Consider the following 26,338-nt stretch of genomic DNA (forward strand, 5'->3'; position numbering starts at 1 on the left):
GCCCCTTTCAGACCTCCTAACTCACCATTTGAGTTTGTTCCTACTTTCCCTGTATTCTTCAAAGTTTTCATCTGTTTTTTGTGGCCTAGGCATTGGGCTCGATTTTCCATCCCGCTGTGCAACATTTCAGTCTCACCCCACTGGCGGGATGCTCCGTTACGCCGGCTGGTCAATGGGGTTTCCGACTGTGGGGCAGCCCCACGTCATCGGGAAACGCCCGGGCTGCCGGCAAAACAGAGCATCCTGCCGACGGAGAATCCAGCCTCTCATGTATGCTTTTTTACTAGTTTTACATCTTCCCTGTCATCCATGGTTCCCTAATTCTGCCACTTTTGTCCTTCATTTCCGCAGGGACATACCTGTCCTGCACTCTAATCAACAGGTCTTTAAAAGGCTCCCACAAAGTAAATCTGGATTTACCTTCAAACAGACTCCCAATCCATATTCTCCAACTCTTGCTTAATTCTGTTGTAGTTGGATTTCCCTCAATTTAGCACCATCACTCGAGGACCACTGTTGTCCTTAACCATGAGTGTTCAAAACTTTACGGAATTATGATCACTATGCCCAAAATGTTCCCCTACTGAGAATTTGGTCATCTGGCTGGGCTCATTCCCCAACACCAGGTCCAGTAAGGATCCCTCCCTGGTTGGACTATCGACATACTGTTTCAAAAAACCCTCCTGGACACACATAACAAATTGCTCTCCATCCCCATTTGGGGCCTCACGGTAGCATGGTGGTTAGCATCAATGCTTCACAGCTCCAGGGTCCCAGGTTCGATTCCCGGCTGGGTCACTGTCTGTGTGAAGTCTGCACGTCCTCCCCGTGTGTGCGTGGGTTTCCTCCGGGTGCTCCGGTTTCCTCCCACAGTCCAAAGATGTGCGGGTTAGGTGGATTGGCCATGCTAAATTGCCCGTAGTGTAAGGTTAATGGGGGGATTGTTGGGTTATGGGTACGTGGGTTTAAGTGGGGTGATCATTGCTCGGCACAACATCGAGGGCCGAAGGGCCTGTTCTGTGCTGTACTGTTCTATGTTCTATGTTCTATCCAAACCCCTGGCACTGAGGACGTCCGAGTCAATATGGGGGAAATTAAAATCATCCACCACAAGAACACTGCTATTTTCACATCTTTCCAAAATCTGACCACATATCTGTTCCTCTGTATTCAGCTGGCTGTTGGGAGGCCTATAGTACAACCCGGGCATTATGATTGCACCCTTCCTATTTGTGAGATCTTCCCACAATGCCTGACTGTAGGATCCCTCCAAGATGTCCTCCCTCATCACAGCTGTGATATGTTCCCTAACCAGTAATGCAACTCCCCCACCCTTTCTGCTACCCCCTCTGTCTCATCTAAAACATCGATATCCCGGAATGTTAAGCAACCAGTCTTGTCCCTCCTTTAACCATGTCTTCCTAATAGCAACAATATCATAATTCCTCACATCAATCCAGGCTCTAAGTTCATCCGTCTTCCCTGTTATACTTCTTGTGTTGAAGCAAACGTACTCCAGATCTCCAGATGAGTTCAGAGACCTCCTCCTGCCAGCTCTCCCTCTTACCTATATTTGTCTTTGTCTCAAACTCTTCCCCAGTCTCTACACTTGCTGGCCTGCTGCTCAGGTTCCCACACCCTAGCCATCCTAGTTTATACCTTCCCGAAACACATTAATAAACCTTCCGGCCAGGATATTGGTGCCCTTCTAGTATAGGTACAACCTGTCCTTCTTGTACAGGTCCCGCCTTCCTTGAAAGACATCCCAATGATCCACAAATCTGAAGCCCTCCCCCCCCTACATCAGCTCTTTAGCTACATGTTCAACTGTAATATCTCACTATTCCTAGCCTCACTAGAGTAATCCTGAAATTGGTATCCCAGAGACCCTGCTTTTTAGCTTACTACCTCACTTCCTGTAATGTCTTTGCAGGACCTTGGCACCCAACAACAGAAACAGCCTGAACTTCAGGCCTTTTATGCAAATTTTCATGAGTCTCGGGAGCTGTTTAAAAAGCATTTTTTGTCTTCTACTAACTCAATGAGACATGGAAGGAGAGAGGAAGGAGAATTCGGGAGAATGACAATCAAAGGTCAAGGCTCACAGGTTGTGTGTTGGTTCTCGTGTCCTAACCAGCAACACTAAATGTTTTCATAGTGGAGTTTGAGCATTTATCATGAACTGCTCAATACCTTTGAGTAAAATATCTACCAAATAGAACACTCATTGGGCGCGATTCTCCCAAAGAGAACAAAATCCCCTAGGAAGCGCATTTTGCTGCATATCTCTCCGTGTTCGCAATGCTGAGAAATACATGGCTATCTGACGTGACTCGCATTGTATCAAGAGTTTGAACGGGGAACGCATGGTCGTGGCTGAACATAGATCTGTCTTGTACAGTGAGGAGTTCACCACTGGCGCCCCAATATCTGAGGCCCCCGAAACGATCTCCGACACCCTCCCAGCCCGATCACGCGCACAAAATGCCAGCTTGGCACTTTGGCACAGCCAATCTGGCCCCGGGCAGTGCCCATGCCAGCTTGCGGTGCCACTGGGCACCTTGCCGCTTGTCCAAGGTCTCTGAGGCGAAGGGGATGAATTCCAAAGCCTCAGGTATCTCGGGAATCCATATATTAGAGTGAGGCTAACTACCTCGCTCTAATATGCAGACTTGCCAAAACATGATCTGCCCACAACGGGTGGAATTCACATTGCAACATCTCACGAGACTGTGTTGGATGCCGCAAGGGGTTGGGAGCCGGGCAGAACCCGAGAGCATGATTTCCTGACTTTTATCGGCCATACTATGCCGCAGCGAGCTGCTTTTCCCACGCAGTGTGGCCATTGGAATGTGCCCATCATAAAAGGGCTGAAATCTGGCATGGTGCAAATCTTTTATTAAATTAGCAGGCAAAGATATTTCATACAAAAATATACAAAAATACACAATTTTGGAAGCCAGTAATAAAACAATTAAAAAAATTATTCCATTACTCTTCTCCCTTTTAGCATCAGAGAATAAATGGAACACTATCACCGACAAGGAATGCTCAAATTCTGAACAAATTATAGTTCATTCCATTGAAAGTTAGTATTATCTAATCTTATCAAATGTTCATTGTAGTCTGAATTGTATTTCACACATGAACAAAGTAAGTGCGGCACTTTGTTATCCGAGAAATCTGACATATCATTCATAACGTTCACTAGGCTCATTACAGCAAAAAAAGTAATTAGTATAAATTTAGACCAAGTACAGACATGGGCTTGCACTTGGAATTAATCATTCTGATAGTGAACTTTGTGAAACTTTGGCTTTCAACTGCAAAAAAGTCTTCCGTGTTATGATGAGTGATGATCATGCGTGTAATATTTATGTAGTGGTGGTGTAGGGAGGCGGTGGAGTGGTGTTGATGTAGTGGGAGTAGGGAATACTACACACAGATGCAGGAATGAGTGAGATGGGAATAGACAGAGAGAACAGGGGCCTGGTTTCCATCAATAAAGTATTTATATTCTAATCCCTGCTGGTATATACAATAAAATCCATCAACTAACAAAGTCCCGAAAGATGTGCTATTAATTTGGATGTTCTCATTTCTCCCTCTGAATGCCTAAACAGGTGCCGAAATGTGACGACTAGGGACTTTTCAAAGTAACTTCATTGCAGTGTCAATAATAATAACCTTTTATTGTCACAAGTATGAAGTTACTGTGAAAAGCCCCTAGTTGCCACATTCGGGCGCCTGTTCGGGTAAGCTAGTACGGAAATTGAACCCGTGCTGCTTGCCTTGTTCTGCTTCCCGAACCAGCTGTCTAGCCCACTGAGCTAAGCTAGCTCATGTAAGCCTACTTGTGACAATAAAGAATATAAAAAGAAATGTGAAGTCCATTTTGCTCCCTCTGGGAAGGCATACCCTGGCCCTGCCTCTACTTGTACAGTAGGCTAGGGAGGGGAATTAAATCTGTCATTGATATTAACCCTGACATTGCAGCAACACACCTGTATATAACCTTTCTCATATCTTTTGGTTTAGACATCAAAGTGAAGAGTTAAGTGTCAGCGCAACATACTGAAAAGAAGCAGAGAGTCATCACCCAGCAATATCCAAGTTTAGTTCGATGCAACATTATGGCAGGAGAGCATGAATAAAGGGTTTGAAGAGTCTACGGTTATGGCTGCAAAAATAATGACTGATTTTAAAGCACAACTGTAGGGTGAAGCACTGCTGTGACTTTGGTGACGCTGTACCAGGAAAGAATATTTTAAAAGATTTAGAACTGTAAATATATGGGTTCACTATGCAACACAAGTGCAGCCACTCACCACCTTTATAATCTCCAGCCCCACAATTATCCAAGCTATCTGTGTTCCTCCAACTAGGCATCCTCAATCTTAGCCATTGGTGGCTTTCTTCAATGTCTCAGCCCTGGACTCTGGAATTCCCTCTCTAAACCTCTCCATCTCTCTACCTCACTTTGCTCCTTTAAGACACTGTTGCTATGAACCCCATAGAGAACGGGAACATTTTAGAAGGGATAAAATGTCCGTAATAACAAGTAGAAACAACAGAAAGAGTAAGTTTTTTTTACTGTAACAGAAAAACTAATATTCACATAGATCAAACTTTAATTACCAAGCACTGATAAATCAAACCAAAGAAAAAAAGCACATTTCACATGACCTAACTAATACAACTGGAACCTGCCTTACAAGATACATTATCCCACACTGCTGACAGATCTGTAACATTAAAGGAACAATCTCAAGTCACTAACAGTTCTCCAGCAAAGGTACATCTCTCTCCACCATGCCAAGCCTAAACTTCTAGGATCATTCAACAATTGTTCCACCCCACCCGCGTTTTCTAGATCTGATTATCCCAGGAACGTACACCTCGATAAATCTCCCTCTCCCTCAGGTCATGGCAGTCTTGGCCATCATGAATTTCAGAGATTCCTGTACCCAGCCTCTTTGCACGGTTTAGTCGGCTTTGTAAAACTGTTTTCCCATGGAGAGCTTTAAAGCAAAAAATTAATTACTTTAATTATTTTAAGTAATTACTTCTGCTCCCCACCATTCGTCACAAAACATCGAAGATAGTCCATGCAAGAGTTTCAATTCTTTTTCTGGCACTGCAGCTCAGAAATGATATATTGGCCTTGGACGAGGTGCAGCACTGATTCGAGAAAATTATGCTGATACTAAAAATGTAAGAGTCCAGGGGTGCATGGACTAGACTTGTATTCATCTGAGTGCAGAAGATTAGTTGGCGATCAAGATTAAGATGATTAAAGGATTTTTTAAAATAGAATTTACAGTGCAGGAGGAGGCCATTTGGCCCTTCGAGTCTGCACCGGCTCTTGGAAAGAGCAACCGACCCAAGACCACACCTCCACCCTATCCCCATAACCCAGTAACCCCACCCAACACGAAGGGCAATTTTGGACACAAAGGGCAATTTAGCATGGCCAATCCACCTAACCTGCACATATTGGACTGTGGGAGGAAACCGGAGCACCCGGAGGAAACCCACGCACACACGGGGCGAACGTGCAGACTCCGCACTCCGATTTGATAGGATTGAAACTCTGGGAGGGGGGATCCAGAACAAAAGGATTCTCCAATCCGCCAGCTGCATTTTCTGGCACCCCACCGCGACTGCCTGCAGTGGGATTCTCTGTTCCTCAAACCGGCCAATGGGATTTCCATTGTGGCCATCCTACACCTTTAGGAAACATACAGATGTGGGTGCGCTGCCAGTCGACCTGAGGGTCCTGCTGATGGGAAAATTCTGCTGATGATCTTTAAAATAGAGCCAGACCAGTTTAGTGGTGCTGCCAGGAAGCACTTAGAAACATGAAAGGCAATTAATATCTCAGATTCACTCCTTCTGGGAATTGTTGAGTCCATATCAATTGAAAATTTCAAAATTGAGATTGGTAGATCTTTGTTAAACAAGAGTATTAAGGCACATGGAGCCAAAGTGGGAAATGGAATTAAGATACATATTACTGTTAACTAGTTGAACAGTGGAACAGGCTAAAGGAGATGAATGGCTTACTCATGTTCCTAGGTACCCACTAGGGAGGGAACCCATATGGCCTCTAAAGATGGCATTAGCAAGGTCTGCACTGGAAGTTCTCATACTTTGGTCAATTAGCTTTATTCACAATAGTGCTGATATCAAAAATGCCAAAAAGAATTCTGGAACCAACCAGGCCTTAAACCATCCTGGAAACCCGCTGTTGTTCAGCCCCACAATAACACTGCAAAAGTTACTCCAAGAACCTGGACGGAGATCCCTTTCCAACAGAAGGTGTGATGGTGGTGAGAACCTTTGAAAATCCAAAAGGACATGATATTGAACATTACCTACTTCCTTGTGACAACGCAGACTTTGCATGAAATGATGGGATCTCCAATTGCCCTAGTCCCAGTGGAAATTATCACTGACTCCTCTGCTGGATAATAGATCCAATGTGTCACCGATCATGTTTCTAGCCTTGTCCACTCATACTTCTTGCAAAACTAGTCTTAAATGGTAGAGGCAGATTTTCCATCATCCTAATTTATTTATTTTGAAAAATAAATTAATTGCGTTTTGAAAGCCTATACTCCAATTCGATACAGTCATATTTTGACGGGAACAAGGAAAATATATCATTGTAATTAGTGACATAAACAGAGTGAAACTTAAGGGGAGTGTTATGACACCCTGGGCTAGAGCGTGATCAATTCCAGCCCTACTTGACCCAGAGTGCCAACACAATTGAATTAACCAATAATTCTTTGGAAAATACCCAAAGCCTTTGGCTCTTGGCTGTCCAATATTACAGTCATGAGGTTTGTAAATTTAAACACAATTATTTTTTATTTATAACAAGAATTATAATGAAATATGCAGCAAATACTATCATCTAATTCCTAATTCCCACTTTAACTTGCCCCCGCCCTTTATACTTACACACAAGACAAACAAACAAGGGGAAGAGAGGGGTGAATGATAGTAATTAAAATGAAAAAAAGCGTCTTTGTTTCAGATGGCTGTCTTAGCACACTGTCCTTCAAACCCAGCGTTCCGGTCTTTCTGATTTGCAGCCTGTAATGGGTTTCAGTGTAGATTCATTGAGGTCTTTGCTCTTTCAGAAATACAGCAACTCACAGCATTTCTGGAGGAAACACGAGGGAGAAAGAGCAGGTTGTTTTCTCTGTATGTCCAGGTCTCAACTCTGCTTTTCTTAGGCCTCTGAAAATCATCCCACAGGCAGGATCCAATCATCACCTGTTAGCAGGCAGAATGTGGCCTTTTGGCCAATTCATTGGTCATCAGCCAACCAATCGAACCGAGTCCCACCCGATCTCTCGGGTGGCGAAAAGTCTGGGTCTTGCTGGCCAAATTAGCAGGGCCATATACTGCTATGTTGCAACTTCTTGGATTGGATTGGATTTGTTTATTGTCACGTGTACCGAGGTACAGTGAAAAGTATTTTACTGCGAGCAGCTCAACAGATCATTAAATCCATGAAATGAAAAGGAAATAAAAGAAAATACATAATGGGGCAACACAAGGTACACAATGTTACTACATAACACCGGCATTGGATGAAGCATACAGGGGGGTAGTGTTAATGATGTCAGTCCATAAGAGAGTCGTTTAGGTGTCTGGTAACAGTAGGAAAGTAGCTGTTTTTGAGTCTGTTTGCGTGTATTCTCAGATTTCTGTTTCTCCTGCCCAATGGAAAAAGTTGGAAGAGTGAGTAAGCTGGGTGGGAGGGGTCTTTGATTATGCTGCCTGCTTTCCCCAGACAGCGAGAGGTGCAGACTTGAATTTCTCCTTCACTCTGCTGCTTGACTTAAAGATACCTGGTCATTAAACATCCATGCATCAAAATGATACCAGCAAAAGTAAGGAAAGGGGAAATATGGGAATTAGCAGGAGGGACCCTTACAGGAGTTTGAATTGGAGAGGCAACAAATCAACAGTTAGAGAGACTGAGGCAGAGATAGAAGCTGAGAAAGGTTGAGAGAGAAAGGAAGAGAGGGACACAATGAGCAATAGAGATGGAGAGAGCTTTTAATAGATCACTACAGACGAGCACACATACTAAAGATAACCAATCAAAAAAGCAATCCTAAACATCTTTTAGAATCTCACAATCTAGTTACTCCAAATTCAAATGTACCCAATCTCCAAAATGGCACGAGCATTCCATCCCTAAATTCTGCCCAGCGCCTGAGTAATGGAAGATAAAAGCAATCATCGCAGATTACTGAAACCCACCCTTGTAATGCAAAACCCGAGAACCCCGCTTCTGGGATGGAATTCTCCCAAAGAATGTCTTAGTGTGATTCCCATCGGGTGGCTGTGCATGATCCAGATCTCATTCCAGCCTCAGCGAGAATATTTTTTGTGGGGGGGGGGGGGGGGGGGGGGGGGGGGGGGGGAGGGGGGGGGGGGGGGGGGGTACAAAATTTGCACTGGCACTGAGAGGGGTGAGGCCCAAACACAGGCAAATCGGGGTTTTTAAAGCACGCCCAGATCGGATAGTGACAGTAAAGGCATCCCCCCACCAACATCGTTGGCATCGAGGCTTCAGTGCTTCTCCTGCCCTACCACCATCCTTGCTGGCATCAATCCCCCCCTTCAGGGATTGCTGGCATCAGGGCATTAGAGCCCTCCAATGGGTCTTCCTTCAGACTCCACTCACTTCTCGCTGGTGTCGGTCCCCCCCTTACCCTCCCCCTTCCCCTCATCATTTCTGCCAGAATCCCTCCTACCACAGGTGTGTAGAATCCCGCTGTTAGGTTATCAAATGCACCTCCCTTGCCCCCTTTCATTTCCCTTTCTTCCTTTCTTGCCCACTTTCATGCCTCACCCCTTTCAGGCCTCAGGCCTTAGCAATGACAACTGACATTGGCCCCTGGGAAGGTCAACTTGGCAGTACCAGATTAGAAATGCCAGGGTGGCAGAGGTCAGTGTCATGGCACTGCCTTGCCATGTACCCAATTACCCGGGGACTCCAATGCTCTCAGAGAGCCCCCCCGCCCCCCGGCATGGTCATCATGTCTGGTCTCTGGTGATGGAGGCCAGTAGTGATTCTTGCTGGTTTCACAATGCACTGGCAAGGGATAGAATACCGGGCACCAGGAGAATCCGGCTTCAAACTGTCCCTGTATATTTAACTGGCAATTTTAATATTGTGTTAATTGTTTCAAGGCAATACTTCCAAGCCTTTCCAGGGATGAACACCCCCTTTGGATAACTGCCAATCACTCGGATGGCTGACAGCTCTGTGGTCCCAGCTGTGCCAGCCAAGAGTAATGGTCACTGCTGGAACCTTAGGAACCCAAGTAAATCCAGGTTGTGTCTCACTGAGGGTGGTGAGGGGTTGCGAGGCTAAATTCAAGAGGCCAGAAAGAGGGCGAAGAGCCGATGACCTTGTGGCCGAGGGGTCCGTTTGATCCCACCTTGTCTGACAGCAGCATTTGCAGTCAAAGTTGCTGAGAATCCTGCATGAGAGGGGCAGTTTGATATTCTTAAGTGGCCATTAATTGACTCCTTAAGAGCTTCAATAGGTCCAATGGCTGATGGGCGTCTGACAAGTCCCACCCCCCTTCCTCGTAGAATTTTAGACATACTTGGTCTGCAGGAAAGACACTGCTGGATTTTACATGCCCCACCACCACCCTTACCAACAAAACCCCTCCACCCCCTCCCCCACCCCACCCCCAAGTTTCAAACCTGCCAGCAGGGAAGCATAAAATGTATCCCCTTATACAAGCAGGTGGCTGTATTCACAGTTTGATTGACAATTTTAAGGGCTTATTAAAGTCTAATCTGTCTTTGAGGTGGTTGCTGAATACATATTTGCTTGGACCAAGATGGACCCCTTGAGATGATTAAATGTTTTTGAATATGTTCCTATCTGCTCTATTAGGTTGTTCGAAGTTTATCATTTTTCTTTTTCTTTTTAAAGATGTGACTCCTGAGGTCTTCCCATAGCAAAAGGCCACGGATGGTTTATGGAGGACATTGATGGGGCTTGGGGACTATTATGGGGCATATAGGAATGAGGAAGGGGACAAGCAAGGCTTGGGGAGGGGATTAGGAGGCTTGCAGGTAATGTGGGGTGACTGTGGTAAAGAGGGGCTGAGAAGTGAGGGTTTGAGGGCCTGACATTCATCGCTTCAGCTGGGTCGCAGATATTCTACCCTGCTGACCTTGCAATCCACCCACCTCCATGGCTGCTTCGGGTCTGTCTCTGGCGACCTTCACCTTCCTGCACCTTCCAGCAACAAAAATATTGCAGGTGAGGGACTTTTGCAAGGAGATGGGTCTGTTTGCTGAATCAAACGTTTGCCTCTTCCATGAAAAGCTTGCTTCAAGTCTCCATTGACAATGAGATTGACAACTTGATTGCCACAGTTAACAGTGACACCAACTTATGTATTAGCCAACTGCTTTGTAATCGTTCCCAGATATTTATAATTCTATTCATTACTTGTCTGCACACCTCAATAAAATTGCACAGTTAAATGCATCAATGTTCAAAAGAAGATGATAGGTTAATATTCCATACAGAATCCTTCTTCGGAACAACTCCTCCCAAAATACTACCCTTTCAACTGCTGTACATTTTTAACGGTCACTTTTTATTTTTTCAATTTCCAGTTAATTTGTCATAATTTTCCTAATTTATCATACACACTGTTAAGTGATTAAACAATAATTAATAAACTAATAATTTGCCAGGCAAAAACAGCATAAATAATAAAAAACTAGCACTTCCACCAATCAATCCTTTTTCTTCCCCGAAAACCCTACCTATGCACATCCTTTGCTTCTACCTTAATTCTTTTACTTCAGGAAAACATGCTTGACTTCCTTTCTTATTCTTGGTTTTCTCATTTTTTATTTTTACCCTCTGGCATTTGTACCTTTTGCTATCATGAGCAATTTGCTTGGATCATTAGTGAGGACATGCATTTATCATAGGTTTAAGTGTATCGGGGCAATTTGACATTAGGCAAAGCTGAAGTCTCCTTCAACATACGCAATTTAAGTTCATGACTGCCATTAAATTTTCAATGTGGGGCATTATAATTGATAAACTTTAAATTTCTCTTTGGCATTCCCTTGATTTTACTTTTGCAGTCCTAATAGACAGAGAGTAAAATACTGCGACTGCGTGAAACTGTGTTTGTAAATCATGATGGCACTACCAGGTAATCAAAACAATTTTACAAAGTTAGAAGACACCCTGAATCAACTGAGAGATATGCAGCATATGGTATCAACCAGTTTCACAGCAACATGATCGGCGGAATTCTCCCATTCTCTCAACGGTGGGGGCCAATGGTGAATGGGGTAGAATTCAGTGGAAGGCGAGTTTCTCTGTCCCATCGCACCAGATTACTAGTGTGGAACGCGCCCCGGAATTCTCCATCTCGCCAGCCAGCCAATGGGACTTCCCATTGTGGGCAATCTCCGGGTTGCCAGTGCAATGGAGAATCCCAAAAGCAGGAAATCCCGACAACGGAGAATCCAGCCCCAGTTTTGCACTGGTGTACATTTCCCGGAAGAATTTTCGCTAGTGTCAGTCATGCAGATTGGAAAGCCCACTGGTGGTCGGCATGAAACTGATTGCATCCTGCTAATGGGATGCAGATGAAGGACGGACTGGAATCTTCTCCCCATGCCCAATTCTCCACAATGCCAGCGGGAAAACACGTCAGTCCAGAACACATCTGGAACAGCATGGCATGCAGAAGCCATGCCTCACATGAAGAATACCCGAGACTGCCTCTGGAGATCTGGATGAAGATGACCAGCAACCCCGGGATACCACAGCAGTGGGTGGGGAAAGCATCTTTCAGGTGGATCTTCCATCTTCAGTATATTGAGGAGGTCCATCTTCCAGCCTCAGTGTGTTGCTGGAGAACCATCTTCTTTCATCAGGAGGTCCATCTTCTTTCTTCACTCATGGGTCAGTGATATTGGATGCCTTTTCAATATGGCACCCAGATATAATGACAGGGCACTGTCAAGCAAGTCCACTCCTCCACAGAATATGGTGCTAAACCCTCAAATATGTGATCAATGCAGTTGGGGGAGGAAGGTATGGCATGTTTCCTGTCATTACAGCCGGAAACACTCCCTGTCCCTACCCTCACCTCGGGACAAGGTTCCGGATGAGCGAATTCCGCCCAATGCCTTCCTCCAAAAAACATCAAGCCCTTGAACAGATATTCAGAAAGTATTCTTTAAGAACAAATCGAAACCTGAATTTGCACACTGCAATTGGTCCATCTGTCTGACCTTTCTCTCTTCTTGAAATTATATTTTATTGCTTAGAGTCCTTATATCTCTCCGTACTTGGTGTTTTCAGGGTTTATAAAAATGGCTCTTACTTCGCTGTGAAGAAGATTCATTTTCTGAACTTCCTCCCCAATGACATAAACCACTGAAACAATTACTTTACAGTTCCAGAGAATTGCAAAATGTTTCCAGATAGTAATCTCCAGACAAAGATAAGTGCCTCCATTATCATCACTATATTACAATATCGGTGCTTTTACAATCGTTCCAAGTTGATCTGAACCCTCTTTTATCTTGCTTATAAATCAGATAATGCTTTCATACCATGTGCTTGCCTTTGACAAGTTGAAAGCATTTCACCAATGTCCTGTTTCCTTTTTGATAACACCTGCAGCTTTTAATCACAATTTGAGGCTATAGATATTTAATGGAACCAAAAATAACTATCAGATTGACACGTCTGGTGTGAAATGACATGCCCTGGCTATATTGTCTGAATCATCATCTTCTCATTTCATCCTTGACATTTTATCTTGCATGATTTCCATAATGGGAGGGATATTTTCAATACAGCCACAATAAGTTCTTCCATGACTTGCCTTTGCATCAGTCACATAAAATCCTGTGACACATGACTTTAGAAAAAAGGCTATGCTTTTCATAACTGAGACATCGTTTGTTTGTTAAATAATTTAGCCTTGGAGTTCTGACAGGAGGCACAATTGACAGCAACCTTTTGTAACCACATCAAGAAGTAAAGAATGAGAGGGGTAGGAAATAAACTGCAAGGTACTTTAACACCCCCCCCCCCCCCCCCCCCCCCCCCCACACACACACACACACACACACACTGCCCACCCTGCTGCCCTTCCCATCCAGACCTGCCCTATCCCTTGTTCTGGCACTTCACTCTCAGCTGTTACTCATGTTGGAGTTGAGTTCCACAGCTGACAGCCCTCTGGTGTTTCCCCAAAGCAACCCTTGTTCACTTCTGAAGCAGGCAGTCAAGTCAGCAGCTTATTGAGCCCTCAGATCAACTATCCTCAACATGCTGCATTTTGCAGTTGACATTTTGGGCGATGATCTGGATCTGAACCCTTGGCCCTATAGTCTCCATCCAGACGAAAAGTGCTAGGTCATTTGGACCACCCAAGCCAACCAGTTTGGGAACTAAAAGCAAGGGTCTGAATTTCACACTCTCCCGTTTTTAGGCGTGTGGGGGGGGGGGGGGGGGGGGTGAGAGGAGGGACGGGATTCCCTAAGGGTTCCCGCACGCCTGACCTCACAGCAATTTTATCCTGTGGTGGATAAGACCTCAGACGTGCCACCTGCCCCTGCCCTAAAAAGAGTCTTTAAGTGGCCAATTTTTTCCTGCACAGCCTTAATTAACAGGTTGGCAGGATGATTTCTCAGGCATGGGGGAAGCCCGAAAGTGATCATACTTAGGACTCGGGTAGGAAAGGGGGCGGCGGGGATTGGGGGATGCGGTGGGGGGCACCGCCATCAGAAGCTGTCTTCTAAATTTCAACATTCTCACCCCCCACCCTCCGCACAAAGGTCTGGTCACTGCTGGACCACCTTCCACCCCCTGGCCTCTCCTCCAGCATCCCAATCACCCACTCTCCATGTACTCTTCGCTCAGGCTTTCCCCACTCTGGGGCAGAGGCTCTATCTTCATGCACTTCCTCTCTGTCCACTGCAGTTCCTGTTGCTGCAGGGAGTGGAGGGGTACCAGTCAATCAGATTGACCAGCAGCTCTCGAAGGCATGACTCCAAAGTGTGAAATATCTGCGACGCAGGCAGATTCAACAGGCATGTGCTTCTTGCCGACTCTCCGGATGACAGAAAGGGAAACCCCATCATCCAAAATATTCAGGGCAAGATCTTCTGGTTAGTATATCCTGTTGCTATACGGAAAAAGCTTTTATCCACTCGACTATAAGGGGCATGTTTTTAAATGTAAATACAACAAAATGGATCCTGGTGATGGGACAATTCACATATACCTGCACCAGTAACAGCACTATCGGGTCTCCCACCCTCCAGAAGTGTTAGGAGTGCCATAATATGCACCCATGCACATCATGAGGTAAAAACAGGCAGTGATAGACACCCAGGTGAGTCAATCAACATACAGGACAGAACACAACCAATCACCAGACAGAACACCAGAGGGGGGATTCCAACTATAAAACACACGAGGCATCAGCACTCCACTTCTTTCCACTGGTGACAATTGTAGTGACAGTCAGGGTGTATATATCAGTCAGCATCTCCTATACGTAGATCAGAGCTAGCCTGGTCTAGTCAGTTGGAGTAGTATACTTAGAGTAGAAGAGTGTCAACCCACAGCCAGCTGTGTGCATTGTTATAGAAGTTCAATGAAACATATTGAACCAACGCCTACATTTGGTGTATGCTTTACAGTTTGTCTGCATCGTGTTGCAGTCCAGGGTTACCCCAGGGTGAGTAACATGACATGATACCAGGAGTGGCTAATTCATCTCAGTAATTTACCTTCAAGAATTCAGTGACAACTAGGAAGTGCCTTCCAGTGGCATAGAGAAGATCCAGGCCCCTCCACAGCTCCGGATCTCCGGAAACCTTGGCGCCAACTGGCGGGGCTTCAAGCAGAAATTCAGTCCATACATTGAGGCCTCGGGCCTCGAGAATGCATCTGATGCCAGAAAGATTGCACTGCTCCTATGGACTGCAGGGGACGAGGCCATCCAAATCTTAGATTTGCTCACCTTTGCCAACGACAAGGACAAGGCCAAGTTCCAGACCGCGGTAGCCAAATTCAACAGTCACTGTGAAGTCGAAACGAGCGAGAGTTTCGAGCGCTATGTCTTTCAGCAATGCCTTCAGAGTAAGGACGAGCCTTTCCAATCCTTTCTCACTCATCTCCGCATTTTAGCGCAATCCTTCAACTACGGTGACACCGTTGATTCCCTCATCAGGGATCAGATCATCTTTGGGGTCCGCTTCGACGCCCTGTGGGAGCAGCTCCTAAAAATGAAAAATATGACCCTGCCAGTAGCCATCGAGACGTGCAAAGTCCACGAACAGACGAAAAGTCGCTAGTCCCGCCTTAAATTGGCAGAACAAGACCAACTTGCCTCCCACGTGTACAGGCCACCGCCCGAATGTGGCGCCTTAGCATCAATGAAGGTGGCCATTTCGCGTGCTTTTCCCAGGGTCCCACGCATGTGCACCACGGACGGGAGAACGAAGCGGCTGAAGACCACAATGCGCATTGCGAGTGGCGGCTGACCGCACCACGCATGTGCGACGACGCAAGGAGCGTTACGATGTTAATGTCATGACGTGCCCGAACTGCGGCACCGCCCACTTAAAGCGGCAATGCCCTGCAAGAGGCAGGTGATGTTTAAACTGTGGGAAGCCTGGCAATTATGCAGCCTTGTGCGGTCTGCACCTCCGATCGTGGGCCAGCAATCCCAATTCCAACGCAAACGCGTTTGAAGTGTGCAGCAAGGGCTGCTGGATTCGGAACCTGATATCACCACGGATCCAGAGGATGGCTGTCTGGAGTCCCCAGATTGTGTGGGCATCATTACCACGTACGACAAGGCCTCCTCACATTCAGCAACACGTCTACCCATCCTCAATGTGGATTCTGCAGACAAATGGCATGCAGTCGTACAAGTTAACCAATGCAGCATCCGGTTCAAGGTGGACACTGGTGCTTCAGCCAATCTCATATCTCAAGCAGATCTTGCTTGCATCCAAAGGCAGCCAAAAATCCTTCTGCCGGCCTGCCAGCTGCTTGATTATAATGGCAATGCCATCACTGCGTTCGGGTCCTGTCACCTGCATGTCTCCAACAAGGCCATCAAAGCCACATTGCGGTTTGAAATCGTCAAGCCTGACAAGGCTTCCCTGTTTGGTGCCCATGCATGCAAGCTACTCAATCTCGTCCAGCGCATCCATGCCATGTCCTCTGCCAACATGAATCTTCAGGCTAACATTGACGAAATCCTATCACAGTACCCGGATGTGTTCAGTGGGATGGGCACGCTGCCCTACCGCTGCAAAATCTTACTCGAGCCTGATGCTACGCCTGTGATCCATGCTCCACGCCGGGTGCCGGCTTCTCTGAAGGACCATTTAAAGGCACGGCTGCAGGAGCTTCAAGACCAGGGTATAATCTCTAAAGTGACGGAACCGACTGACTGGGTCAGCTCGATGGTCTGTGTGAAGAAGCCCTCTGGAGAACTGCACATATGTATAGATCCCAAGTACCTTAACCGAAATATAATGCAGGAACACTACCCGATCCCGAAGCGGGAGGAGTTGACAAGTGAGTTGGCACATGCCAAATTCTTCACAAAGCTAGATGCATCGGGTGGCTTCTGGCAGATACAACTGGACAAGTCCAGCAGGAAGCTCTGCACATTTAATACACCTTTTGGAAGGTACTTTTACTACCGCATGCTGTTTGGTATTGTTTGCTGTTTGGTATTGTATCCTGTGAAGTCTTTCACAGGATCATGGAACAGATGCTGGAGGGCATTGAGGGTGTGCGGGTTTACGCTGATGATGTCATTATATGGCCCACAACCTCAGAGGAACACATATCTCGTCTGCAACAAGTCTTTCGACGCATACATGCCAACGGCCTCAAGTTGAACAAGGCCAAATGCTCCTCTTTGGCATGTCATCCAGCAAGTTTTTGGGTGATCAAATATCCCAGCAGGGCGTGCAACCAGACTCAGACAAAGTCAAGGCCATTAACACAATGAAGACCCTGGAAGACAAAAAGGCGGTGCTCCGCTTCCTGGGTATGGTTAACTTTTTGGGAAAGTTCATTCCCAACCTCGCATCACACACCACGGCTATCAGGCATCGGTGAAGAGGTCCAGCACCTTCCAGTGGCTACCCAGAGGCGGGGTGCGGGGGGTGGGGGGGGGGATTAGCGAGGGTGCGTGCCGGGGGGGGGGTTGGGGATGGTGCGTGCCGGGGAGGAGGGGGGGGGGGTTGGGGAGGGTGCATGCTGGGGAGGAGGGGGGGGGGGGGTTGGGGAGGGTGCGTGCCGGGGAGGAGGGGGGGTTGGGGAAGGTGCGTGCCGGGGAGGAGGGGGGGGGAGTTGGGGAGTGTGCGTGCTGGGGAGGAGGGGGGGTTGGGGATGGTGCGTGCCGAGGTGGATGGGGGGTGGCGGTTGGGGAGGGTGCGTGCAAGGGAGGAGGGGGGGGTGGTTGGGGAGGGTGCGTGCAAGGGAGGAGGGGGATGGTTGGGGAGGGTGCGTGCCGGGGAGGAGGGGGGGGGGGTTGTTGGGGAGTGTGCGTGCTGGGGAGGAGGGGGGGTTGGGGATGGTGCGTGCCGAGGTGGATGGGGGGGTGGCGGTTGGGGAGGGTGCGTGCAAGGGAGGAGGGGGGGGTGGTTGGGGAGGGTGCGTGCAAGGGAGGAGGGGGATGGTTGGGGAGGGTGCGTGCCAAGGAGGAGGGGGGGGGGTTGGGGAGGGTGCGTGCCAAGGAGGAGGGGGGGTTGGGGAGGGTGCGTGCCGGAGGGGGGGGGGGGGGGGGGGGGTGGAGGGTGTGTGCCGGGGAGGAGGGGGGTGTTGGGGAGGGTGCATGCGGGGAGGAGGGGGAGGGGGGTTGGGGAGGGTGAGTGCCGGGAAGGAGGGGTGGGGGGGGGGTTGGGGAGGGTGCGTGTCGGGGAGGAGGGGGTGGGCGGTAGGGGAGGGTGTGTGCCAGGGAGGAGGGGGGGGGTGTTGGGAATGATGCGTGCCGGAGAGGAGGAGGGAGGGATTGGGGAGGGTGCGTGCCGGGCAGGAGAGGGATGTGCGGGTTGGAGAGGGTGCGTGCCGGGGAGGAGAGGGGGGGCGCGGGTTCGGGAGGGTGCGTGCTGGGGAGGAGGGGGGGGTTAGGGAGGGTGCGTGCCGGGGAAGAGGGGGTGGGGGGTGTGGGATTGGGGAGGGAGCGTGCCGGGGTGGGGAGGGGGTGGTTGGGGAGGGTGCGTGCCAGGGAGGAGGGGGGGGGGGCGGTTAGGGAGGGAGCGTGCCAGGGAGGGGGGGTGGTTGGGGAGGGTGCATGCCGGGGAGGAGAGGGGGGCGGTTGGGGAGCGAGCGTGCCGGGGAGTTGGGGTGGGGGGGCGGTTGGTGAGGGAGCGTGCCGGGGAGGGGGGTGGGTTACAGCGGGTGCGTGCTGAGGAGGAGGGGGCGGGGGTTGGGGAGGGTGCGTGCCGGGGAGTGGGGGCATGGGCGGGTTGGGAAGGGTGCATGTCGGGGTGGATGGGAGGTGGCGGTTGGGGAGGGTGCATGCAGGGGAGGAGGGGGTGGGGGTTGGGGGGGAAGAGGGGGCGGGGTTGGAGGGAGGGCGGGGTTGTGGAGGGTGCGTGGCGGGGAGGAGAGGGGGGTGCGAGTTGGGGAGGGTGCGGCCAGGGAGGAGGGGGTGGGCGGTTGGGGTGGGTGCGTGCTGGGGAGAAGGGGGGGGGGGTTGGGGAGGATGCGTGCCGGGGAGGAGGGGGTTGGGGGTTGGGGAGGGAGGGGGTGGGGAGTTGGGGAGGGAGGGTGTGGGGGGTTGGGGAGGGTGTGGGGGTTGTGGAGAGAGTGGGTGGGGGGTTGGGGAGGGAAGGGTTGGGGGGTTGGGGAGGGAGCGTGCCAGGGAGGGGAGGGGGTCGCGGGTTGAGGAGGGTGCGAGCTGGGGAGGAAAGGGGGGGTTGGAGAGGATGTGTGCTGGGGAGGAGGGGAGGGTGTGTTTGGGGAGCTTGCGTGCAGGGGAGTAGGGGGGTGGTTTGGGGAGGGTGCGTGCCGGGGAGGAGAGGATGGGGAGGTTGGGCAGCGTGGGTGCCGGGGGGCAGAGAGGGGGGGGTAATTAAGGAGGGTGCGTGATGGGGAGGTTGGGGAGGGTGCATGCCGGGGAGGAGAGGGGGGCGCGGGTTGGGGAGGGTGCGTGCCAGGGAGGAAAGGGGGGGTTGGGGAGGATGTGTGCTGGGGAGGAGGGGAGGGTGTGGTTGGGGAGCTTGCGTGCAGGGGAGTAGGGGGGTGGTTTGGGGAGGGTGCGTGCCGGGGAGGAGAGGATGGGGAGGTTGGGCAGCGTGGGTGCCGGGGGGCAGAGAGGGTGGGGTAATTAAGGAGGGTGCGTGATGGGGAGGTTGGGGAGGGTGCGTGCCGGGGAGGAGAGGGGGGCGCGGGTTGGGGAGGGGTGCGTGCCGGGGAGGAGGGGAGGTGTTGTGGAGAATGTGTGCGAGGGAGGAAAGGAGGTTGCGGTTGGGGAGCTTGGGTGCCGGGGAGCAGGGGGGTGGTTTGGGGTGCGTGCTGGGGAGGAGAGGAGGTGTTGTGGAGAATGTGTGCGAGGGAGGAAAGGAGGTTGCGGTTGGGGAGCTTGGGTGCCGGGGAGCAGGGGGGTGGTTTGGGGTGCGTGCTGGGGAGGAGAGGGAGGGTTGGGGAGGGTATGTGCCGGGGACGAGAGGGGGTTGTTTTGTCACCCCGGCACGCACCCTCCCGAACCCTCTCCTCGCTGGCACGCACCCTCCCAATCACTGGCCCTCCCTGCCACCCCCTCTCAACAGCAAGCATCCTCCCCATCCCTTGCCCTCCCCAAGCTCCACCTCCCTCCCCCTCCCCCTACCAGTCTCCTCTCCCCAGCCCCCTCCTCCCCAGCCCCTCTCCCCCCCGGCACGCACACTCCAATGGCTCCTGCGACCCCTCCCCCCCCCTCCTGCGGCCAGCACGACTGGTTGACGCCGTTAAACAAGTAGTTTGATTTACGCCAGCGTGGCCTGTGGTCATGTCAGCGGGACTTCGACCTATCCGGCCCGGAGAATTGGGGCGGCCCCGGGGCCCATTGCGTCGTGCTGGTCCTCGCCATTCTGCGAGGCGTGCGGCGCGATTCACATCAATGGGGTTTTTGGGGGAGCTGGAGAATATCGCGGGCGGCGTCAGCGGGGCGGGATTTATGCCGGGATTCATGGGATATAAAATGTTACCACCTTGCATTAAAAAAGAAAGATAACCAACTGTGTAAATTCAGGATTAGATCCTTTTGAAGTGTGGACTATAGTCTGAAATATCAGCAAAAAAATGAACCTAACCCTTAATTGTCCATGGCTGACTTAGAAAAAGGTATTGGCACAAATTTCACAATTTTTGATCATTGGTAAGCTAGCATTTATGGAATATCTTCTTATGAAACCTGTCGAAATGTTGCTGTTACATAATGATCATAAATAGGCCCATTGCTCTTAACAGAGCCCAGGTTAACTCATAATTCCACTTCTGACGCAAATTCAAATTAGAGCTATTCCATCTGATCGAAAATCTAAAAACAAATTAATTGCAGAAATCCAGGCAAAGTTTCCTTTAAATGGTATATTGTGACAACACAAAGTTGAGCTGTCTGACTGAGAAATGTGGAGAACAACAAATTAAGCACATTCCAGGCTTTTCTTATTCAGTGACCCCTTTTACCATGAAGATACAGAGAAGAATTAAGAGATGCACACTGTATATTCATCTATGCATTTAAAATTTGCAGTTATTTGCACACAAAATAGCACACATACCTTGTCTGGATTCTTCAACCGTTTGCATGATATCCTTCTTATGACTATTGTAATTCATCCTTAGTTCCTTATTGAATTCATGAAGTGTTTCTCTTGAATTGTAGGCTTTGTGAGGGCTTCTGCCATCTTCGCTTTCATCGGAAGAACTTGTGTATGCCAATTCCATCTCGCACCTAACTTTTGGCAGTGGTTGATAAGGTTTGCAATCCATCTGATCCATTTCTTGTCCAGCTGGCACACAGACATTAAAACAGGGAGTCCAGAATGGTTAATCACGAGTGACCTACAAAGAGAGAAGAAAAGTATGTTACTGCCAGTGTTCAATTTCAATTTCCTGTTTCTCCACTTTTTAAAGAGGCAGATTGGGTTGAGGGGTGCTTTGCAGGAAAGAAACATCCTCACACTATCTTCAGAATATGAAGATACATCTACATCACACACATACCATAATCATTCTCATACATGACAGAGCTCTATTCAGCTCTCAGTGCCTGGACAGGCTATGTGAAAGAGTTATCCACTTAGTACCATTATCCTGTCCTCTTGTTCCTTATTAAAAAACTATTCCTGATCCGGATGGGCATTCTTAACATCTTAACAACAGTTCCTGGGAGGTGGGGGGGGGGGGGGGGGGAATAAATGAAATTCCCCTGGCCTCTCCCTTTGTTCTTTTCTCATGGCCTTAAATTCACAGCTTCTAATTATAAACTCACTGGTCAATGAAAATTATTTCCTTTTCCGATCTGACCTGTCAAGCCCTTGATCATAACACCTCTTCCCTTTTAGTTGTAATGAAAACAGTCTCGGTTTCTGCAGTCTCTGCTTATAACGAAAGTTCTCATCCCTGGTACGGCATTAATAAATCTCTTCTGCACTCTCTTTACAGCCTAATGTCCTTACAGAAAATAGGGCAGCAAAGCTGGACTGCATATTTTGAATATGCCGAACCAAGGTTGAACCTACTTTCTTTGATTTTCTCATCTGTGCTTTTATTTAATAAAATATCGGATCCTATTTCCTTTTGTTTATTGCTTTATTGACATGGTCTCCTTCTTGTACAAATTTATGCATCTAAACTTCCAAGTCTCACTGTTCTACTCCTTTTAATATTTTACAATTAAGTGTGCATGTCATTATTCTCTTTATTCTGCATACAAAATAATATCAGCATATATTTCTCAGTATTCATTTTCTTTCAATGTCTATCTGTTCAAGCTAATAACCTTTATATGTCACCTGAAGCTGCTTTCATTCCTCTTCACTATTCATCGTGTTCCCTGTATTATGTCATTGACAAACTTTGATAATGCATTCTCTATACCCAAGTGTAGATCGTTTTTTTAATATCGCGAGATGCGTAATGGTTCCAGCATTTGACTCCTGGGTTCACAGTTGTATGGGTGGAATTCTCCGACCCACCGGGGGGTCGGAGAATTGCCTAGGGCTGGCGTCAATCCTGCCCCCACCGTGGCCCGAATTCTCCGCCACCCGGGAATCGGCGGGGGCGGGAATCGCGCCGCGCCGGTCGGCGGGCCCCCCGTGGTGATTCTCCGGCCCGCGATGGGCCGAAGTCCCGCCGCTGACAAGCCTTTCCCACTGGCGGGAATCAAAGCACGTCTGGTGCTGGCGGGATTGGTGGCGCGGGCGGGCGCCGGGGTCCTGGGGGGGGCATGGGGAGATCGGGCCCCGGGAGGGGTGCCCCCACAGTGGCCTGGCCCGCGATCGGGGCCCACCGATCGGCGGGCGGGCATGTGCAGTGGGAGCACTTTTTCTTCCGCCTCCGCCACGGTCTCCACCATGGCGGAGGCGGAAGAGACCCCTCCCTCGTGCATGCGCCGGGATGACGTCAGCAGCCGCTGACGCTCTGGCGCATGCGCGGATTTACGCCGGCTGGCGAAGGCCTTTTGGCCCCGGCTGGCGGCGTGCCAAAGGCCATTCGCGCTGGCAGGCAGAGCGGAAACCACTCCGGTGCGGGCCTAGACCCTAAAGGTGCGGAATTCTCCGCACCTTCTTGGAGGCCCGACGCCGGAGTGGTTCTCGCCACTCCACAATGCCGGGACCCCCCGCCCCGCCGGGTAGGCGGGAATTCCGACCAGTGCTCCAGTTTGAAAGCATTTGTTCCCATTGGGAATGTCACATTCCCTTCAATACTTGGGGTAGAAGTTCTTTTCCACACCGGCAATGGCAGAGGTTGACAGCGGCTGGTGCGGAGGGAAAGAGTGCCCCCACGGCACAGGCCCGCCCGTGGATCGGTGGGCCCTGATCGCGTGCCAGGCCACAGTGGGGGCACCCCCCGGGCCAGATCCCGTCGCGCCACCCCGAGGACTCTGCAGGCCGCCCATGGAGCCAGGTCCTGCCGGTAAAGACCTGTTGTGATTTACGCCAGCAGGACCGGTTGAAAATAGGCGGCCACCCGGCCCATTGCGGGCCGGAGAATCACCGAGGGGACCGCTGCCAACGGCCCCCGACCGGCACGATTCCCGCCCCTGCCAAAACCCCGGCGCTGGAGAATTCGGCAACCAGCAGGTGCGGGATTCACGCCGCCCCCTGGCGATTCTCCGACCTGGAGGGGGGTCGGCAAATCCCACCCATGATCTTTTAATTTTTTTTGTTTTTTAGAACGTAGAACATAGAACAGTACAGCACAGTGCAGGCCCTTTGGCCCAAAATGTTGTGCTCACCACCTATCCTAATCTAAGGTCAACCTAACCTACAGCCCTTCAACTTACTGCTGTCCATGTGCCTGACCAAGTGTCGCTTAAATGTCAGTAATGACTGACTCCACCACCTCCGCTGGCAGTGCATTCCACACATCCACCACTCTCTGTGTAAAGAACCTACCTCTGACATCTCCCCTGTACCTTCCTCCAATCACCTTGAAATTATGCCCCCTCACGACAGTCATTTCCGCCCTGGGGAAAAGTCTCTGGCTATCCACTCTATCCATGCCTCTCTTCACCTTATACACCTCTATTAAGTCACCTCTCTTCCTTCTTCGCTCCAGTAAGAAAAGCCTTAGCTCCCTCAACCTTTCTTCATAACACATGCCCTCCAGTCCAGGCAACAATAACACATGCCCTCCAGTCCAGGCAGCATCCTGATAAATCTCCTCTGCATCCTCTCCAAAGCATTCACATCCTTCTTATAATGAAGTGCCCAGAACTGGATACAACATTCCAAATGTGGTCTAACCAGGGATTTATAAAGCTGCAGCAAAACCTTGCGGCTCTTGAACTCAATCGCCCTATTAATGAAAGCCAACACACCATACACCTTCTTAGCAACCCTATCAACCTGGGTGGCAACTATGAGGGATCTATCTATGTTGACCCCAAGATCTCTCTGTTCCTCCACACTTCCAAGAATCCTACCTTTGACTCTGTATTCTGCATTCAAACTCGACCTTCCAAAATGAATCACTTCACATTTATCTCGGTTGAATTCCATCTGCCACTTCTCAGCCCAGGTCTGTATCCTGTCAATGTCCTGTTGTAACCTGCAATAGCCCTCGACACTATCGACAACTCCACCAACTTTTGTGTTTTTTGCTTCCCTTTTGCTTGAATTTCCCTATGTTAACTTGATTTTCTTTTGTTTTTCATGTCTTCTTTGTATCGCATACTGAATATTATAGTTTGCATTCATTGCCTGTGGGAAACAGTCGCTGCAGTGGAACAGTAAAAGGATTCTACTCTCAGTCTGTCAATATAATAAGGTAATTGAATTGGCCATGAAGAAACAAAAAATCTGACCTAATACAGTATATTCAACACAGTTCAATCTGTACTCTGATTTCATAGACACCTCTATTTTCTTCGTTGAACAGAACCATTGGTGTCAGTGCTGACAGATTTATTCTTTAGGAAGACAATTGGATGGGAATACAAGAGACCTCAAATGACTGACCTTCTATCAGGAAAAGACAACTTATCACCATTTTAATCTTTGGTACTTTAGCGTTCTACCAGCTCATTTTTCTTTAAGAGGTGCTGCTATACAATCAAGAACAGTGTCTGAATATACAATAGACAGAGAGGATCTTTATTTCATACAAAGTGTCATCAGGCAGGCATTTTTGTTTACTTCAGCGCTGTTCAAGATGTGGGTGCTATTACTGTAAAGGAGCTGGATCACCTTGTCAACAAATTTGGTCTGTTTATCAGCACAGAAGTACTAATTCATGGGACGGCAAGGTGGCACAGTGGTTAGCACTGCCGCCTCACAGTGCCAGGGACCCGGGTTCAATTCTAGCCTGAGGTGACTGTCTGTGTGGAGATTGCACATTCTCTCCATGGATTTCTTCCGGGTGCTCCGGTTTCCTCCCAAAGTCCAAAGATGTGCAGGTTAGGTGGATTGGCCATGATCAATTGCCCCTTAGTGTCCAAAGATGTGCAGGTTAGGGGGATAGGGCAGGGGAGTGGGCCTAGGTAGGGTGCTCTTTCAGAGAGTCAGTGCTGACTCGATGAGCTGAATAGCTTCCTTCTGCACTGTAGGCATCCTCTGTTCTAAGTAGAATGATGAAAGTAGAATAAAGATATACTTATGACTGTGATAACCCCCTGGGATATACAAATGTATTGCTGTTTCTTTCAGTATAAAATGCTTTAAAATTGTGAAAGTGTTACCATAAATTCTGAAGGCACCAAAATTAAGTTATACGAAGGCCCTTTCTTTTTGCACTATTCGGGCTGAATTCCAATTGGAATCTAACTTCAGAGCAGTATAAACTTAGGTTTTAACAATGTTGACATTTTCCTTTGGTTCTCCCTGAGCATTTCACACTGGTATTGCATATTTTTAATGTTAAGAGAAAGTGGATGTTCCTTCTTGCTTTCCTGTCATTGAAGCAAGCTTTCTGCATGCTAATTATGCTCCCAGACGCAGAAATCACTTCTAGTTGAATGCAATTTTCACCAGGGACAGTCCTCATTACAGCGCTGTTGCTCCCAGCTGTGCCTCAAATTCTACCTTTCCCGTCTCAGACTAGTTATATAGAATCTGTGCAGTCTGGGGATAGACGTTCTCTTGCAAAGCAGTGAAACCCAGCCTGTGTTTATATAGTATCCCTGGAATGTTAATATTTACACTTTCCCAGTTTCGCACAAGATATTTAATTACACATAAACCTCCTCAAATAATTGGTTATGGGCATAAAGAACAGCCATCAACTCCATCCTTGGCTAATTTGAACTTAATTTCACATGTGGGACTGGAAAAGATATGCAAGAAAATAAAGAAAAAATTATTTTTCAATATTATTTAAAGTCACTGGGCGAAATTCTCCGCAAATGCCTTCACGCCCACTTCCGGGACCGATTCTCCCCCCAGGGCGGGGCTAGGAGCGCGGCCCCATGCGTCACAGCCGCACGCCAAGCGTCACGCTGGCTGATGCGGCCAATGACATCAGCCGCGCATGCGCAGGTTGGACGCCAACCCGCGCATGCGCAGTTGGCGTCTTTTCCCTCAGCCGCCCCGCAAGACGTGGCGGCTT

The 26,338-nt window shown here is 49.0% G+C and overlaps 1 protein-coding gene across 5 annotated transcripts in view; it reads right to left on the reverse strand.

The window, feature by feature from the left end:
* The window catches only part of tenm1 (teneurin transmembrane protein 1), a 1,865,819-nt gene that overhangs the window by 915,188 nt on the left and 924,293 nt on the right, over window positions 1-26,338 (reverse strand). For all 5 annotated transcript variants that reach the window (XM_038774907.1, XM_038774908.1, XM_038774910.1 and 2 more), the window contains one exon: window positions 20,848-21,130. In XM_038774907.1, coding sequence (XP_038630835.1) covers window positions 20,848-21,067 — 220 coding nt within the window. In that variant the 5' untranslated portion in view covers window positions 21,068-21,130. The remainder of the gene's footprint in view (window positions 1-20,847; window positions 21,131-26,338) is intronic.

This window comes from Scyliorhinus canicula, chromosome 17 (genome assembly GCF_902713615.1).
Source record: "Scyliorhinus canicula chromosome 17, sScyCan1.1, whole genome shotgun sequence".
NCBI lineage: Eukaryota > Metazoa > Chordata > Chondrichthyes > Carcharhiniformes > Scyliorhinidae > Scyliorhinus > Scyliorhinus canicula.